This window comes from Wyeomyia smithii, chromosome 2 (assembly GCF_029784165.1).
Source record: "Wyeomyia smithii strain HCP4-BCI-WySm-NY-G18 chromosome 2, ASM2978416v1, whole genome shotgun sequence".
NCBI lineage: Eukaryota > Metazoa > Arthropoda > Insecta > Diptera > Culicidae > Wyeomyia > Wyeomyia smithii.
In genome coordinates, this window is record NC_073695.1 from 237,298,194 (window position 1) to 237,318,099 (window position 19,906).

General features: G+C 39.7%; 1 protein-coding gene across 4 annotated transcripts in view; it reads left to right on the forward strand.

The window, feature by feature from the left end:
* LOC129725360 (OTU domain-containing protein 7B-like) overlaps window positions 1–18,958 on the forward strand; it is a 35,506-nt gene extending 16,548 nt beyond the window's left edge. The window contains exons 2-6 of one of the 4 annotated variants that reach the window (XM_055681117.1): window positions 12,082–12,571; window positions 12,918–13,361; window positions 13,900–14,089; window positions 14,150–14,271; window positions 14,404–18,958. In XM_055681117.1, the coding sequence (XP_055537092.1) occupies window positions 12,451–12,571; window positions 12,918–13,361; window positions 13,900–14,089; window positions 14,150–14,271; window positions 14,404–16,544 (3,018 nt within the window). In that variant the 5' untranslated portion in view covers window positions 12,082–12,450 and the 3' untranslated portion in view covers window positions 16,545–18,958. The remainder of the gene's footprint in view (window positions 1–12,081; window positions 12,572–12,917; window positions 13,362–13,899; window positions 14,090–14,149; window positions 14,272–14,403) is intronic. The other 3 variants (XM_055681116.1, XM_055681119.1, XM_055681118.1) reach the window with 3 other exon arrangements.
* Window positions 18,959–19,906: the final 948 nt, after the last annotated feature.

The following is a 19,906-nucleotide window of genomic DNA, read 5'->3' on the forward strand; positions in this document are numbered from 1 at the left end:
AGTTTACTTATTGAAGAAAGCAAACTGATTGGTCGATAACTTGAAACTTCAGCTGGGTTCTTATCCGATTTTAAAATGGGAGTAATTTTTGCATTTTTCCATAATTTGGGAAAATATGCAATTTTGAAGCAGCAATTGAAAATTTTCACTAAAATTTCCATTGTGCTCTCAGGGAGATGTTTGATTAGTATATTAAAGATTCCATCGTCACCAGGTGCTTTCATATTTTTGAAATTTTTAATAATTGATTTAATCTCATTCAAGTTAGTTTCAATTATTTCTGCAGGTAAAAAATTCTGGGAAGAAATTAAATCAAATTGACGTGTGACTTCATTTTCAATTGGACTCACAAAATTCAAATTTGAGTTATGAACACTCTCAAACTGCTGAGCAAGTCTTTGAGCCTTTTGTTCATTGGATACAACGTTCACCATCTTTTAAAACTGGAATAGGCTTTGAAGGTTTCTTAAGAATCTTCGACAGCTTCCAAAATGGTTTTGAATATGGTTTCAATTTTTCAACTTTAGTCTCAAAATTTTGATTTCTCAGAAGAGTAAATCTATGTTTAATCTCTTTCTGTAAATCTTTATAAATAGTTTTAAAAACAGGGTCACGAGAACGTTGATATTGACGTCTGCGGACATTTTTCAAACGAATTAGAAGTTGAAGATTTTCGTCAATTATTGATGAATCAAATTTCACTTGAGCCTTTGGAACAGAATAATTCCTGGCATCAACAATTGCACATTTTAATGCTTCCAAAGCGGAATCAATTTTCACTTCGTTTTGCAAATCAAGCTCATTATTGAAATTTCTCTCAATATGAGTTGTGTATCTTTCCCAATTAGCCTTGTTATAATTAAAAACAGAGCTCATAGGGTTTAAAACTGATTCATGTGATAAAGAAAAAGTTATTGGAAGATGGTCAGAATCAAAGTCAGCATGTGTGATCAAATCACTACATACATGACTTTGATCTGTTAGCACCAAATCAATTGTTGAAGGGTTTCTTACAGAAGAAAAGCATGTAGGACTATTCGGAGACAAAATAGAATAGTATCCTGAAGAACAATCATTGAATAAAATTTTGCCATTGAAACGGAACTCAATGATATTCACTTATATTTAACGGGGATATGAATGCAACAGCCAATAATTATTTTAGTTGAATTCGTTGAGAAATAAAGAACGTTCATATTAAAAAGTAGTTTGTTGGTTCCGACTGGGGGCTACTTTGGACAGTTTACGAAATCAATAGGTTTCAATTCAAAAATATTTTTTCAAACTAAATTATATTTCTTTTCAAAAGTTATAATATAGGAACCTATTTTAGACCGTTCTTTGGGCGAATCGGCGAGCTTGTTGTAGATAGTCTGTCGGTCGACTACATTCTGTGAAGCGACCCCAGTGTATTTGTTTGGCCAAGGATAGATTCAGTATTGTCTTAATCTTTAATCAAGCAACACGTGAAAAAGGACTAAGGTGCCACATGTAAACAAATAGTAATCGATTTCGACTCAAGATAATTCAAGAAGTGTTTTTGTTTTATAAATTATTCCATTATTTCTGATAACTACCAACACCTGTTCATGTTGGGTGGTAAACAACTATTTCTATCATTATAAAATAAACTTGAGAAGGCCCAGTAATAAAAATGTTGGGGCCTAAATTTCAGAATAAGCTAAATCAATAGTATCCGTAAGAGTCATTTAGTTTAATTTAAATGAGGTAACCGGAAATCGCCATCTTGCATTTGGCGTCTAGAATCGATATCCGACCTCTGGGTATCATTTTGGTTTAAAAAACAACCAATAAATGGCACCCAAGTATCCGGTCATTTTCGAAAATCGAATATCGCCATTTTGGATTTGAAAAAAAAGCGCCTGGATTTGATTTCCGATCTCTGGGTATTATAGCGATTTCCGGATCATGTTTGGCTGTTTCCAGCAATTACTCAACGTTGCAAGTCATGATTTTAAGTTGTCACTTCTGATTGAAAATTGTCGTCAGGGATCGATTTCTGGCATATATGCATCATTCCGATTAGGCGTCGTCACAAATTATGCAACGCTAAAAATCTAGATTTCAGACCCCCTCCCCCCTATGTAACGATAAGTAACGTTCGATATGACTCCCCCGTAACGTAACGCTGAACAGCCTGACCCCCCTCCGAAATTTTCAATTTCAAGCAAACATCACAGTTACGTAACTGTCTCTACTACCCCCCTCCCCCCTACGTAACGATAAGTATCGCATACTAAACCCCCCTCCCCCTCTTCATGCGTTACGTAATTTGTGTACGACGCCTTACGGAAGAACCCATTTTTGGTGGATTTCTGGAAACCTGCAATCAACATCTAAGGTTTCAAAAGAGCGTCTTTAGTTGATTTCTGTTCTCTTGGCATAATTTCGATTCCAGAAAAAAACCATATCAGATTGTTTTACTAAAACCGGAAGTGTTTATCCTGGATTTCAAAATGATCTGTGGATCGATGTTCGGCCTCTGGTTATTATTTTGATTCCAAAAATAGCCATACTGTGTAGTATTTGGTCATATCCAGTAACCGGAAGACGCCATGTTGTATCTCTAAATAATGTATGCACATAATTTCCGGTCTCTGGGCATCATCTCGGTTATGGATTCATTATTTTTAGCTGTTTTCCACCAACCGAAAGTTTGTATCTGGCTCAGTTGAACATATTATGTATAGTGCCGTGCATGCTTGTCTTTTCTCCTTAGAAAACCTCTAGAGTGCAGGAGAAAATCTTGCACTGCGAAAACAACTGCTCTCACACTAAAGAGCAAATTAACGCACATGCGAGAAGAGAGCGACAGACGATTTTAAGTTTTCTGAGGGCACCGCGGTGAAATCTGAAATCTCTCTCTTGCGAGACAATGAACTATGGTGTACTTTCTCACACGTATGGACATTACGCACAATAATTACACAGCAGAGGTATCTGCGGTGCGTTCCACAGTTTGTTTCTCAGTTTGCTCTGTAAGTTGGTTGAGACACTTTGGAGTGGAGGAAGAAGCAGTGTGGTGAAAGTATTTGCTACACACAGGCACATACTGAAAGGGAAGTGCGTGGTGAATTTTTTTCCGCTCTTTCCACATACTGAGGAGAATGATAAGCATGGTGCCGTGTCAAATATACTATTATTGATTAAAAATCAACCGGAAGTTGCCACTTCAACTTTAAAAATGGCGTCTGGGAGTTTCGATTACAGAAATGCCTATATTCGGTCATTTCCGGTAACCGGAAGTCGCCATCTTTTATTTTTAAATAGCGTCTGGATTTGACTTCCGGTCTCTACACATCATCTCGGTTATGGAATCAAAAATTGCAGCTGTTTTCCAGCAACCAGAAGATGCCTCCCCGAATTTCAAAATGGCGTCTGTGGACAATTTTTGGTCTATATTCATCATGTCGATTACAGAAATGCCTATTTGGGGTGATATTTGGCCATTTTCGGAAACCGGAAGTCGCCATCTTTGATTTCAAATAAAATCTAGAGTTGATTCCAGGTATCTGGGAATTACGCCCTGTTCTGGTTTAAGAAAATCCGTTGGAAACCAACATCATGAAAACATCCTTAAAATTTAAAACACCTTACAATTAAATTAAATGATGATAAAAAATAATGATTTCTACTTTGCAAACAGAAACAGAAACACGAAACGTGAAAACCCCTAAATACAAATTTTCAAGATGAACTATTAGACGATGCAAAAATAATTATGGTTGTTGTAATTTCCCCCTCTCTTTAACTACACCACTGGGATACAGAAAATTCAAAATCACGGGAACAAACCTCGTATTTGAGGTTTTAAAAAGTGTTAATGTTTGGCGAGTTTACAATGAACAAATTGATAGTTGCTACCCCTACTACTAAGTCTCAGATGGCGAAACCACTTCTCATATTCGAAACCACCTGTATATGTGGACTTCATAAAGTGCATTTTAATAATTTACATATAATGAATTTAATACACCCCCCCCCCCCCCCTTACTACGCCACTAGGATTCAGAAAAATCAATGTTATAGAAACATATCCATCTATCGAAATTGGTAGGTTTTCAAGAGTTTATAAATACACTAAGGTCGCTTTTTACGCGGTTTTTTTACTCGGGTTTCTTTTTAAGCGGCTTTTTTTACGCGGATTCCGGAATAGAGAAATATTTAACACTACACAGTAACGTCACAAAAATACATAATATTTTTTTGCTCTAAAAAATATGATTGAACTGAAGTGTAGCCCCGCACAACGGTACAAAAATACATTTTTACTAAATTACTAAACTAAATTGAATTTTTCTCCTAAAGACGGCGCTTAAACGTATGCCTGAAACTATAGTATATTTCCGGAAATTATTGGCCTTTCGGTAGGTTCGTACAAACACAAACATAACCTTGTAAAATGGCTGACAAAAAATAAGCCGCCTCCAGTATTTTTGCTTCACAATCTTCAACTCAAATCCAATCAAACTGATGGACAAATATGGAACATGTATTTTACGTTTGCGATGTCTGATCACCGTTTTTTATAAAAATATGCCATTGTTAGCCTTCAAACAGCTCTAATTTGCGTGAAAAAAAAATCTGTGATGGCAAACAAAGCAATTTTTCTTAATATTACATATGTTTTTCAATCTTGCTCCTAAAACATGACTGTAGTAATCAAACAACCCATAGTTTAATTTGAAACCTGAACTAGACTCTCACAAAACCTCTAATTGTAGAGCTTTGGAGCCGCAAGGTTACAGAGTCCGCTTTGATAAGCGAGTGTTGATCGGTTTGAATCTTAGTAGAACCAAGCCATTCGTTGGCAAAAGGACTTTAAGAATGAGTTTATTCTCAGGCTCTTCCAAAACTTTCCTCCAGACTCAATAACCGAATAGTATCATAGACTATAGCACGTTATACGCTGTTAGAGTGATAGCTATGGATATGATATGATAGGATCAATAGGGTTGATAAGGAATGCAGTATGTTACTAAGTCTAAAGGAGAAGACAAAAAGCACTGTAACTGTACAAGAAAAAACCTTTAATTCTCCTGGAAATCCCTGCTATCGTATCATAAAATGCATGGGTTAACTTGCCAATCCAATAGCACAATATTTAATAGGTCATTACAACAAGGCAAATTCCCAGCTCTCTGTAAAAACTCGCTTATTTCTCCGATACATAAAAAAGGAAATAGAACCACTAAGCGCCTACTCGACATTAATAGAAATAGTTATCATCTACTGTTTCGCACAAAAAGCGTATTCTCTACTGATCAACAAGGTTTTTATCCTAGTTGTTTTGTGACAACCAACTTACTTCGTTTCATTTCGGATTATATCGCTCATATTGAAAATTGACAGCAGGTTGATGTTACATACAAAGACTTGAAAGCTGCTTTTGAAAAAATTGACCATCGAATATTAGAATGGGTCTCTCCAAGGATGTGGTTGAATGATTACAATCGTACCTAAGTGATAGAAGCCTAAGTGTCAAACTTGAATCCCACACATCCCGACGATTTACAAACACTTCCGGTGTTCCACAACGAATTAAGTTTCTACCGCTTCTTTTCGTTTTGTTTATTAATGATGTCGCAGCCCGTGTTCAAAGAGGATGTAAGCTGTTCTATGCAGATGATCTGAAGATTTTTATGGTCGTTGACAAATTTTCTGATTGCCAAAAGCTGGTTATTTTTTAGGATTGGTGTCAAATTAAACCTATCAGACTGTCAGTGACCAGGTGCTGCTGAACTGGGATAGCACCACAATAGCTCGTCATGCAAAACGATACATCAAGTCCAACGCTTCGACCGCACAAAAATTGTTGAACCTTTCAAAGAAGGATCTTAGTACTTATACTAGACTGATCACTGGTCACTGTCCGAGTAAATATCATCTAAAGCTAATAGGAAGGCTTGAAAATGACAATTCGAATGACGCTTCTGTTGCACAGAGAGTGAAAGTGATTATCATTGGCTGTGTGAATGCCCAGCAATAATTACCAAACGGCGCAAATTTCTTGATTAGGTACTTCTAGAACCTTGGGAAACATGGGCTTGTTCTCCGAACAATGTTTTAAACTTTATTCGTTACATAATACCACATTGGGACAATGCCTTCAATCGTTAGTTAGTTGTCTATACAAGAAAAGGCTTAAAGCAAAAGGGGACACACCACAATAGATCTAAGTACTGGTCGCAGTGGTATAATGTCCCCAACAAAGTACAACATCAGTGACCAGAAATGTGCCTTAATTTCATTTCATCGATGAAATACCATAAAAGTTAATTTTATATAATCGGACGTACACTTCGTAATCTTGGGGTACTACTTGATCAAGCCAATATTATTGACCGCGCAAGTCGTCAGTTAGGATTTCTTATGAAGGTCTTTCTTTACTTCTTCAATCTTTATCTTTTTTCATATTCATCGTGGTGAATAAGAGTTGCAGTATCAGTGGAAGCACTTAAAAGTTGGTTTTGAAGGAAGTTGGAAATAAACCATATAAATGGGTGAATGGGTTCATGGGCTTACCCAATTTTTCTGATTCTGTGAAGAACCAAAAAATAGTATGTAAAACAAACTCGTTGAATCAAGAGCTATCTGAAGGAGGAATAAGCTCACAACACTGATAAGCGATGAATCACTTGTAGATACGCTCTTGATAACACGAAGTATAAGCTGAGAATATACCCGAAAAATATGAATCATATATTGCAATATCCATCAATACTAATTAATTCAGTTCTTTGAAGTCTACCTACTTCGTGAAAAAGACAAATCGTGTTGGTAAGAGGCAATAATTAACAGCTGGTCTGTCTTTCCAGTTAGAAACCTTATACTAAACGTTGAATGTTTTTGTTTGACAAACGTTCCGCAATGCAAACGTCTGTTGTTGGTGGTAGACCATGTCATGATTCAATAACGGACCGATGAGCAGGGCAAAGTACCAAACATGGCCACAATACGTTTATGTTTACGTATGCGCTTACATATGTGTTTGAGTATAAAAGTATTTAACCGGTACCATGGTCGGTTTGCCCTGCAGGATACCCAAGAAAAGACAACATGCTTCTGTACTACAGCCCCATCGACGACGGTTGAGGATATTCGCCTGAAACACCTCCTGAGCTGAGGGCTGTTGAGCTAAAAAACAAGCGATAGCAGGTATGAACCAAACCGGTGACACTTCCATCATTGATTCATTACACGCCATTTGTTTCCATCAAGGCTTCCAAAAAAAAGTTAGAATGCATGCGGATCCTGACGTTAGCATAACCAGCTACAGTGGGTAGAATTGAGCGGTGGTTGATAACATAATAATCAGTTATAGATATGAGTTGAAAGATTTGAGTAATTAAAAAAAACGGTACCTTGGGAATGTTTCAATAAAGAGTTAACCACTTTACCAGTAAATTGGTTTTTACCAGAAATTCAGCGCACTTATGCTCGATGTGATATTGCACTCGATGCACAGGTACCCATTTACCGGTCGAAATTGCATTTCACTCCTATCTGAGCTGGTCTCGGTCGGCAAGCGGAAACGGAACATGCCGGCAACGACCAGCCAACCCGTCGCCCTCCAGGGTGTGATAAATTCGTCGCTCCACTGTCGTGTAGAGAAGATTTAGAGAATCGAATAAAAAATTCAACCACACTGCGCCCAGTGTCCCCGGTGAGGGACAGCAAACAATTGCCATTGTGTTGTATATTAAAGTATAGAGCAATATAATAGGAGCTGCAACAATGCAGCTAGAGACTGTCCTAATCAGGACGTATATGGACGAAGGGACACAGATGTGGTTTGTTAGCACCTTGTCACCACCACTTGTCCAAGTAAAAGCCGACAGTGGAATGTTCTGTGTGGCCGACTAAAGGTGAACAGAGCGAGCAGCAGTGCATGCATTGCAGGTGCCAGACGATGCAGATGCAGCTATGAATACATTGTCCAATGCATACATAATGCACGTGTCCATAGGAAAGGTTGAGCGAAGTCAATATTGAACTATGATAAGATGCGCGAAAATATAATAGTTCGTTCTGGTCCTGTGGATAAGGTTTACGCTAATAATATGGTGTTATACAAAAGGGGGAATTTGTATGAATCAAGCCAGTTGTTCGCATTACATTGGGGTGTTACTTATCGCCTTTCTTACAGGTGACGACTAACCTGTAGTGGGAAGTTTTTCTTGGCAATTCACCGGTTATCGGCGTGAATCTCTTAATTGTATCTCGGAGCTATGTTTTGATAGTTTGTTCACACTACAATTTGTTAAAATTTTATTGATTTTTATTTATTAAAAAGTGTGCTTAAATAAGTGTGCATCATGCTTATCTTCGTTTCTTCAATGAATCATTTTTTGGACCTTATCTCGACTCTTCCATTCAATCCGATGTTTAGTACATGGTTTATTAGGTACATACTCGTATATTGCCAATACATCGCACGTCAAGGTACGGAAGCTGTTTGTTGTACGAAACGTTTTTAAACTGAAATATTTTCGAAATAGCCTAAGTATTGATCAACCATTATTTAAAACATAGTTCTATGTAGTTCTTAATTCTATGCTTTGATATTTTTTTTTTGGATTATCGTTTCCAATTTTAATTATGCTTTGCATAGATTCTATAATTTGATTAAATTATACATATTTAGAAGTCTACAGTAAAATTTTTGTTTAAATTTGTCACATCTCCCATGTACACGGTGACAAAAAGATCCGGTCACACTTTTTTGGGGTCGCCTGTACTGCCCATAAACGCATAAGAGTCCCACTGCCAAAAACGTACAACTGAGTAAAACGCAGTAGACGCAGGTAAACCATAGCATTTTTTCCTTCCTATGGATTCAATCAAAGAAACAAAAATTTAAAATAAGCATTCATCCGAGGTAAATATATTTGTGCAGAATACTTTTATATGCAATAAGGTTATTGTTGTTCCGATCAGTACACTTTATTTAGTCTTTTAATAAAAGTTACCATGATTTTCTGCTAATTGGTTTTAGCTCTGAGCCTGTTATGCGTTTATTCGTAACGTGGGACTGACCAAAATCAATATTTTTTTCATCATTTTAGCAACAAACCTAACTTTTGTTGTAAATTTTTGAGAGCACACGTAATGTAAAGCAGTTTCTAAGGTTAATCTCAGAAGTGATGAAAACTCACATGGGACTGTTATGCATTTATGGGCAGTGTAGCCTACACGTAGCATTTCTCTGGTGCCATCTATATGTCAAATGAAAGGGTTAACTTTGCTGCCCAAAGTGGCAGAGTTTCGTTTCTGTGCAGTTTGTTTACATTGAGTTGTGAGCCATGGCAGCGTTAAAAGCAGCTGTTATCGCTGAATATGTGAAAGGGTACAAACCCGGACACATATTCAAATACCTAAAACCGCTCGGAATGAACCGGAAATTCGTGTACCGGACCATAAATCGGTACCTAGAGACCGGAGGCACCGAGGACAAGGAACGATCTGGAAGACCAAGGTCTGTGAGAACTCCAAGGCTGAAAAAGATTATACGAGACCGGATTCGCCGGAATCCGCCCAATCTGCACGGAAGCTGGCCAGAAACCTTAAAATGAACCGAGAATCAATCCGTCTGCTTCTGCGCAAGGATTTAAAACCTACACCGTACAAAAAACAGGTGGTTCATGGGATACCAAAGCTACAAAGGACAAGAGGTACCAACGGTCGCGGGAGTTGCTCGGTTGGCGCGCAGATGACGAGATTATTTTCTCGGACTAGAAGCTGTTCGTTTTGGAGCGAACAGTCAATCGCCAAAATGATCGAGTTTGGAGTGTGAGCCTCCAGCAGGCTCCTGCGGACAAGCTGAACGTTTTCCGGTTCCAAAATAAGACGTCAGTGATGGTTCGGGGTGCCATTTGCAAGAGAGGTAAACTGCCTCTTATTTTTATCGATAAAGGGGTCAAAATCGACGCAGCGTACTACCTGGACACGGTTTTGAATAAAAATGTTCTGCCTCAAGCTGAACTGTTGTTTGAAGACGATTACTACTGCTTCCAGCAAGATGGCGCCCCATCCCACACCGCAAAGGTTGTTCAGGCGTGGTGTGAGGAAAACTTGACCGATGTCATTTCGAAGAATGAATGGCCTCCGTCGTCTTCGGATCTGAATCCACTGGATTATTTCGTGTGGGGATACATGATGTCGAGGCTGAACGACTATAAAATAACAAATTTGGAGCAATTCGAGCGAGTTATCACGAAAATAAGGGACGAGATGATGCCGATGGAGCACGTGCGCGCCGCTTGCGACGACTTTCCGAGACGTCTGAAGCTGGTTCGATCAGAGAAAGGTGGAGTAATTCCGAGATATCGTCTGTGAAGTATCTTTATGAGTTACTGAATAAAGCTATGAAAGCCAGATTCAGATTTTCTTCTTATTATTTGAAATATTGAGATTTTCCTGTGTGACCGGACCGGACACCCTGTAAAGTGAAAAACTTAATATAATTTTTCTGCCTGCGTTTTTCGTAAATGCATTTGTAAATTTGAAATATATTACATTTCAAAAACGGATTGATAAATTGTCATTTCATTTGACTATTTTCAAGCCTTTATAGGATTTTTTTTAAAACTTTCTTGAAACGTCTTCGCACCTATTAGATGAAGACTGTCAACTTCTTTTCAGCGTTATAATGGGTCCCAAATAAAGAAAAATTTAATAATATTTCCTGATTTAGATGTATACAAGTTAAATAGAGATTTTTTTCTGAAGTGTCACATTTGTTCATCTGTATTCTCAATTAAATTACTGTACGAAAGTTGCAGCAGTTGGAGATTAATTCGTGTAGAGATTAACTTTATTTTTTAGTAATATGAACAAGATCAGATAGTTTCCTCTATAGCTTTTCTCAGGCTAAAAATTCTAATATATCACAATAGTGTTCACTAAAATAACCAATAAGCCTTCCGCGGTCGTTTCTAGTCTTACTAATGTTAAATAATGTTTAAGCAAATAACTAAAAATAAATATTTTAGTCATCTTTCGGTATGGAGTATGTTCATACTCACATTAATACAACAACTGTCGAAGTTATTGGGATGTTTATTTCAGTGCATCTTAGTGCCATTAATCGCACAGTGCTCCTATTATTGATTATTACTAATACGTTACTGCTCACTCAAAGATCAACCGACCAGCGGAGAACATTTTCTGTATCTCTTCTTCTGCAATAATTTTCCATCTATTTTTATGGATCCAACAAAACCACTCTGCAATATCTGCTAGAGAGTGGATTTATAAATAACCGACATCAACCTCTGTTGTAGACAAGTAACAAACAACCAGGGTTGTGTGTACCTTCGAAAAATATAGTGCAGTGAGATCCAAGTGTAATGTTACATATTCAAAAAGCTTTGATTGATCTTTACTGTTTGATTAAAATTCAAATCAAGATGTAATTATTAACTTCTCCCCTCCCCGTATCTGTTGGTGACTACGTCCTTCGAAGGGCTATGCAACAGTGTTTCATCTTTCTCTCTGCACGATAGGCGATATGCGTGACTAAACCTTGGTGCAATGCTTGTTTTGCACTCTTATTCACCTCGATAACTGGTCAATCACTGCTGCACCAGTAAAGTGAAAGTGCAACCACTTCACGCGTCCCTTTATCTGTAATATAATTAACAAGAGTGGAGCCAGAGTGAACCGCTTAATTGACTCTGTCAATTTGCCGAACGAGAAAAAATGTTCTTTTATACATGCAATATACTATAAACAGACAAATAAACAGACAGGACCAACATGAAGACATGTTCGAAACGAACAGAAAATCTTATAATAATATAACGCAGCTATTTCTCTCCCGTTCTCTTCCTACATGCTACTATTTTGTGCACTTTCATCGCATGGGCCCTCTGGTGGTATGGAATATCATTGCAACGCTCGGTCGCCGTTGTGAAATCATCCTTTACACCACCATCATCAAAACATCATCAAACCGTCATCGGCATCGCTTTAACAAAACAAAACCGAACCGCTCACAAACCCCCACCTACACCGTGAATCGGAAAAATATACTCACGACTATTCTCGTACTAACAGGAAAATGGGTTGGTGGATTATTATTACAAAGTAAAAGTAGGATGATCCTGTGTGATAGAAATGTTTTTCTTGACTAAAGTTGAAAACAAAGACTGTCACTAATCAGCAACGCGTCGCGTCAAATCGTGGAAAATTCAGAGCGCCTCAAAAACGCGACGTCAGAGTAGGAGCAAAATAACCAGTTCTGAATGCAGTGCTAAAATCGCTACCGAACGCTGTTGTTCCGGTGCCGGTGGTTGTACCCGGTGTTGCTGCTGCTGTTGCTGCGGTGGATGTTGCGACGATTCGCGGAAGCAACGCCGCAAACAGCCAGTGGTCAGTGGTTCTGGCCACCGGAGGACGCACAGTGTCGGTGGTGGTAGTCTTACTATGGAAACGACGCACCTGGTGACGGAATTCATCACGCATACAGGTGCCAACGCACAGGACGCCGTCAGTTGTCTCAAGTCGTGGGAGTGGGATCTGAAGAAGGCACTCATCGATTACAATGGTAGGCAACTGGTTTTGCAGGCTAATAGATTCCGTTCGTTTAGTTTTTCATTATGATTGTATATCATTGTATTAAATACTGCCCGCAGTTTTGATTACATTTCCGTAGAAGCTTAATATGAAGTTGAAAAAAATTTAGGCATTTAGACAATTTGAACTATAACTTTCCTAGCTTAGATCAAGTTTTAAATAAGTAAAACGTTTAAATATCTTTCATATTTTACGGTGTTGGCTATTTTTCGTTCTACCTCTTTCAGGGGCTTACATCTTTTCGCTATATTTAACATAAACTTGAAATATCACTTATAGTTTTTCATTTTTGCACCTTTTGGCATCACTTCCCACAGACACATCAACGACCGAGTACTTTAACAGCAAGCAAAGCGACAATGAGATAGTAATGAAAGCACAAACCAGTACATCACCTGCACCACTCTCATCGCTGGTGACTACAGGCACCACGTCAGTCCTGCTGCAACAACACCAGCCACAGAAACAACAGCAGCAGCAGCAATCGGCATCCGCCAGTTGTTCGTCATATAGTAACCAACCTTCATTATTACCGCACGCCAATAACGGCTCTGTCGGTTTCCATCTGAACCATAAACACCAACCAGTAGGGCCCCGATCCAGCAACAATAGCAATACCAGCAGTAGTGGCGGCGGATACGATTACGGATCATCAGCTAGCCATCGCCATCTTCCGGTCGTAGTTGGCCACAATCGCAATGGAACAACCGGTCTGCTGAAACCAATGCTCACCAAAACAGACTCGATAGACGTTTTCGACTGTACGTGGAATTTTTTCTATTGGCTTGCATTTTTGTTTTGTGTGCTTACTGGGGTGGTTATTCTAAGTTTGTCTACAAAATTAGAGTTTCAAATTTTTTGTTGCTTATAAACAATATTTGTAAGCTTTATCTAATTAGGAACAATACTCAAGGGATTTAAAAAATAAGCTTGGAGCTTCGTTTCAAAGGGACACCCTAGAAATAATTTATGACTAGCTTTTTCTGTGATGCGCCATAATATTAGTTGAGTAGTTTTCATTTCGCCTAAAAGCATCTGCACGTTTCGCATAGGAAGAGCCTGTGTTTTGTCCCGTACATTTAATGTTCTTCACTAAGCGTATTTGCTTATCGGCGCTGTTCTTGGGGAACATAAATGATACCTAGTTGGCATGCAGTCAATTTCTACTAACTGTAACTCTTCTGTACTGATTATTGCTTTTTTGTCGAATGTTCCTTTTTTTTCATTACCGACTTGCGGTTGGAAATGACCTCCGGTGGAAAAGCGTTATTGATTTCCGGTTTCCGCTCATGTTCACAGGCAAAAAACTGGAACGAGGCATCTCGCGGGCGACAGAAAATGTAAACCTGGTGTCCCGAGCTCGGCAGGAGTTTGAGATGGACTTTCACACCCACTGCCACGAGCAGAATGAGAAGAATCTAAACTTTATCGATACTCCAGACTACACCTTCACGCTACCGGACCTGACAAAATACTCGGAGGAATTTCGGTAAGTGCGTTTTCAACTATGTGGTGCTCTGCGTTTCGTAAACTGATCTATCTTTTGCAGGAAATTTCTCGAAAAAGACCTTATCGAAAGTTCTACGCTTAACTCACTCGAAGCAACCAATCGGTTGAATTGGTGGTACGATTCAGGTGTTTGTCGGAAGTTGTGGCCGCTTGCTACCACCGGTTAGTATTCACTGTTTGAGAGGAAATTGGAATTTTTTTTCTATACACGAAAAAACCCTACTCGACAGCCCTTCAAAAGAATTCTTCTTCCCTTGCCAAATTTATTCTAAAAGATTCAATCGTCCTTCTCAGGTGATGGCAACTGCCTGCTGCACGCCGCATCACTTTCGATGTGGGGTTTCCACGACCGGCGGCTTACGTTGCGCCGTACTCTACACGACATTCTCTCGAAGGAGGAATTCCGGGACGCCCTGTACCGGCGATGGCGTTTCCAGCAGACCCGTCTCAACCGGCAGGCAGGGTTCGTGTTCTGCGAAACCGAGTGGGCCAAGGAGTGGGAGGAGATAGTAGCGATCGCTTCACCAGAACCGCGACGCAATTCGAAGGCAGCCTCTCGGCGGCGATCGTTGCTGATCGAGAAGATTCAGGATGTCGGCGGTGGCGCATCATCACTGGACGATGAAAGTGCTACATATGAGAGCTTAGAGGAGATACATGTGCTTGCCTTGGCACATATTTTACGCCGTACGATCATTGTGGTGTCGGATGTTTTCTTGCGGGACATGAACGGCGAAGCATTTTCGCCGATTCCTTTTGGTGGAGTCTACTTACCGTTCGAAGTTCCGTCAAACGAGTGCCATAGGGCGCCACTATTGTTGGCATACGATATGGCGCATTTCTCCGCTCTGGTCGCTATGGAAACAGCTGGAGACTATCCACCGGCATTGATACCACTGGTTGATGCTAGCAATCAGTTATTACCGATACAATTTTGTATCGATCCTGGACCGGATTTCGTTTGGCGGGAGTATGATGGAAGCGATGGTAATTGGGTGTTAACTGATAGAGAGCACGTCGCCCTACTGAAGGAGTATTTGGATATTGTGTATGCACCCGCGGCAGATAGCAGTCCTGACGATGATATATACGATGACTATTCCGATGAGGAGTACGAGAAAAAAATAGCTGATGGGGAGATTGTCTTCTCCGACGAGAATCACAACAGTGGGATGAACTCCACCAATCTAGCGGCGATGAGTGCATCAAATCAATCCCTGCCTCCGTTCCCGCCTGGTTCACAGAGTGGCAGCGGCAGCAGTTCCAGTGGGAAGAGCAAAGCAGCAAAGCAGCTTCAAAGTGTTGCCAAACAATTCGGAAGCATCGGAAAGAGTATGAGCAAAAAATTAAAGAAGAATATCGGATCGATAACAAGAATTGGTAGCAAAAGTGGGCAACATAAAAAATCCAGTCTTTCATCGGATAAGTCCTCGCGTGGAGAGTATACAAAATTCCGGATTCTCTGTGCTACGCTCAGGGCTCGCCGTCATGAATATCAAGAAGAAATGATCAAGAATTACTTAGAGTGTGCTCAAGAACGATTTTTAGAAATGGAACGAGTGAGGGAGCGTAAAGAGCTGGAAAAGTTGAGCAAATTTGTTGATCCTGGGCAGGATGTTTGTGACTACAGTGGAGCAGCGGACCACGGAACGGAGTTGGTTAATTGTATCAATGCGGGTTGTCTGAACTATGGCACTGTTGCTACCAGCTACATGTGTTTAGAATGTTATGAAACTCAGCGACAACGAGAATCTCAATCATGCAATGCCACTGACTACATGCCACGATACGGTACAGGAAAATCTAAGTTTTATACTCAAGCAGATATGGAAAGCCATGATCGGATTCAACGCTTACCATCTGTGCGACGTTTGAACGAACTGGATCAGACATTATACTTGTCCCGTTCCACGTTCTATAACGACAAACGAGCACAGCCAATTAGCACTTCCGCTGGGCAATCTTCTTCCAATTATCGGCATGGATTCAGTCCTACGGAACGAACTCCAGCACCGCTTGTCGCAAAAAGTAATCCTACTCCAGACTACTCCAACTGTGCCAAACAGGCCACGGCTACTTCGGGTGGAATAGTCGCTACGCTCTATTCACCGGGAAATACCGTCATGAATCGAGGGCCATCTAGTGGAATGTGCGTATCGCTTCCACCCGTTTCAGCGGTTAGTCCCGTGCTCCAACACCAACCGCAGCAACTTCCCAGTGCATCTTCCTCGTCCGGAATGTCATCGTCCTCATCTTCTGGATCAAACACTTCGGAAACAACGCTACAACAGCGACAGCAGCAGCCGCCGCCGCCAGCGTTAACCAGTAGCCACTATGGTAAGAATCAGATGTGCCGTACCGAAGGTTGCAAGTTCTACGGAAGCATCAATACGAATTTCTACTGCTCCAAATGCTGTCAGGAGTATAATATTTAGAGTCAATCGAGCTGTTATCATATTCACAAGTTTTGCATTCAACCAGGTAAATGAGAGTGGAAAGATAGAGAGATTGTAGTTACACACCGAACGCACGCGTACAAAATTGTACAAACTGTTTCTTATTTGCGTGCCGACGTACAATCAAATGATGTTTTTTTTTCCTGGAATTTGTTACTATTTCGTTAGAGTACTATGCGGATGTTGTTTTGTTGATATAACAGAACGGCGTTTGGAAACAGACCACAATACGACGGTGAAAAATATTCTCGTTACTTGATAGTGTTATGATGAGTAACGAATTGATAAAAAATTGTCTAAATCTTTTTATGGTGGAAAAAATTTAACACACCAGTTTAATCTAAACTTTGAATTAACCAATCTGGCTTGGGGTGAAAGTCAGAGCTCTTTGATAATAGATTACATGCTGAAAGAGATTTCTCTTTGAAGATTTTCCATAATAAACATTGTTGTTATCAAAAAAAAAAAGGTTCTACGTTGCTGCGATATTGAAAAGAGTAACAAAATTGTGCTGTCGTTGGTAAACCTTGCGAATCCATTATTTCCGAACGAATGGCCGCTGTTGGCTATGATTATAAGAATGATTTTCAATGCATCGTTCTAATTTGAATGATGTACTTTTGCTTGATGAATAATAGAGCCTTATACCTAAGCTCAGCCTCTGTTCTTAGTTCCGTTCAAGTTTAAACTGTTGATCGCGGCAAACCGTAACACGGATTAATCGTTTGTTAAAAAACGATGGTTTATGACTATTTCAATTCTGTCATCAAGCTTTCCGATCAAATGTGGATCAGAGCATTCGTTTCAGATCGTTTGTTATTGTTTGATACTGATGACAACTGATGACTATTGGTTCAATGCTAAGAGATAGATTATTGATGTACATGTAAATTGAAGTATCTATCTCATGCTGCATTATTACATATTATAGATTTTTGGTAATGCCATCTAACCAAAATTTGTGGGTCTGTTTTCTAATGCTCGTAACGGTTTCCATAGAACAAGGTTACATTCACCAACCCTAAAACGTTTACGCTATCCCTGTAATTTGTTAAACTATGCTTAATATAAAATGACATGATTTTACGCCGAGTCTCGATCGATAAATAAATTGAAGAACAGGAACTGGTTTCAGCTATACTTCATTTAATCATGGTCGTTGAATATCAGAGATCAAATAGACGTATTTCTATCCAGTGTTACAAACCTGTGTGTTATGCCTTGTACAGTTATTATACGACAGAAATCTGTTGAAACCAAAGCGCTGATATAAAACTACTATGCTTCCGGAAAAGCTTCTTCAAAGTCATAGTAACCAACGCCAGTCTAAACGATGTAAAACATATCTTGAACTGTGTTGAAAAAATCATCAAATAAAAATAAACGCTTCGATGCTTGAAAGGACAAAATTATACGTGAATATTTGTAAGCCAAAACCAAACTAAACACAGCAGATGATATAAACTCTACAAGAAAAAAGCCCAGATGTGTGTATGTGTGCGTACGTTGGGGATGCTCTCCACAATACAGAATGACAAAAATTGGTCCCAAGGAGTGTGAAACGACGGTTATGATTTTTAAGTGTGCCTTTTAGTTTCTAATTTGACGTGTTTACTAGCGTAGTAAGATGTAAGATAACAGAAGCGATTTAACCAAAACAGCCAAAAACGAAATCAATGTTCGAAGCGAAGGTGTCTTTTCGACTATATAGTAGGTGTTATCTATTTTGAGACCGGTTGCCCTTGAAAAGACCAACAAACAAACCAGTAAACGCTATTTTCATCAAAATCCAAACTAGTCGCCCAGATTCCGTTGTGCGAGCAATCCAACTAAGAGGTTAAGATTTCAGCTTTAAGTTTAAACTGATTCCTAACTAAAATCTGTTAATTTGCTGATGAACGAACGCTTGTTAAAAAAAACCGATTTCGTTAGCCATAGCAGCAGGAGAGATTACATCACAGAGCACGGCCCCAGATATGTAGAATCCCCTGTAACGATAAACGACTCAAACAGAAATAATATTTTCAGCTAGCGCGATGTGTTTTAAAATGCAATCTAACAATAACAGGAAACATAGAAAAGATCAGATGTAGCAAATGTAGAGGTAGAACGTGAGAAGAGAGAAAACTTCTGTATGATATATAGAATGATATAGAATAGAATCAGTAAGTGATACTAGGGAAAGCAGAGAAAAGCGTAAATTATACAAACATACTATATTTATTGTATTTCAGCGAAAAGAAATCAAAGATGACAAAAAATAGTGTATAAGAAAGAAGAGAAAACAAAATACAGGAGCGAATGAATCCCTTGTTGAGCTACCAAATACTAAAAAAAGAAGCCGATTGAGAGACGATGTGATATTGATTAAAAACATAACACAAGAGAATGGTGCGCGATATGATTAACATCCGAACGTACCTTCTTTCTGGGTATTTTGCAACTTCCAGATTTTTTTCGTGCTTTGTAGAAAACGTTAGTTGTCATTCGTTGAACAACAGGACATGGCTGGTGCAGACTCAGAACAACCGGTTCACAAAGTTTGAAGTAGATGGAATTTGTTGCTGAAACTGGCTGATCAAGAAATTAACAGGTGCTAGAGAAATGGTTTGCTATTTGCGAAGAACATTGAGCAATGGATGGAATTTTAATATTTTATTTTTTTGCCAAACGAAGTTACATCGAAATCTTGCGGATTTTTGTATCTCTCTAAGCACCAACCACTTCGGCAGCACCGGCATTACTCTCAACAGCTGCTCGATTGTTAGCTTCCTGTTCCAGGGCTAGAGCGGCTTGCTCAGTTCCCCGCTTCTGTAGAGCAACACATCTCCGATGTAAACCGGACATTGGACCAGCAGCGACAGGATAAGCATTGTCACATGCCTCGTTACCGGCTTCGAAAGCGGCCAACAGTTCGTTCAATCGCTGCTGCAGATCAGCAGGCAGAGTGGCTACCGCCAAACGCTCCAGGACGGTCGAGGGCTTGGCACGGAATACCGGACCAACTGCGGATCGAAGTGGGAAGTTAGGCTGGGAAGTGGCAAACGCCGGAAATCCAGGTTGTGCTCCAAATGTTGGCTGGTAGAATGCTGGCAGATTAGCTGTCGGTCCGTAAGCCGGGAAGTTGGCGAATCCTGGGCCACCTGGTCCGAATGGACCGAAAGGGCCAAACAGGGATCCTTGTGCTAGTCCAAGGACCGATAGGAGGATGGCGACCGCAGCGAATTTGCTAATTTTCGAAAAATCAACTGAATTATCTCTGCTACTGGATGAACAAAACTGTGTCACTTTGCGAAAGCGTCAACGTAATTTGATATCTTTCGGGTGTTCAGGCTAGTGTT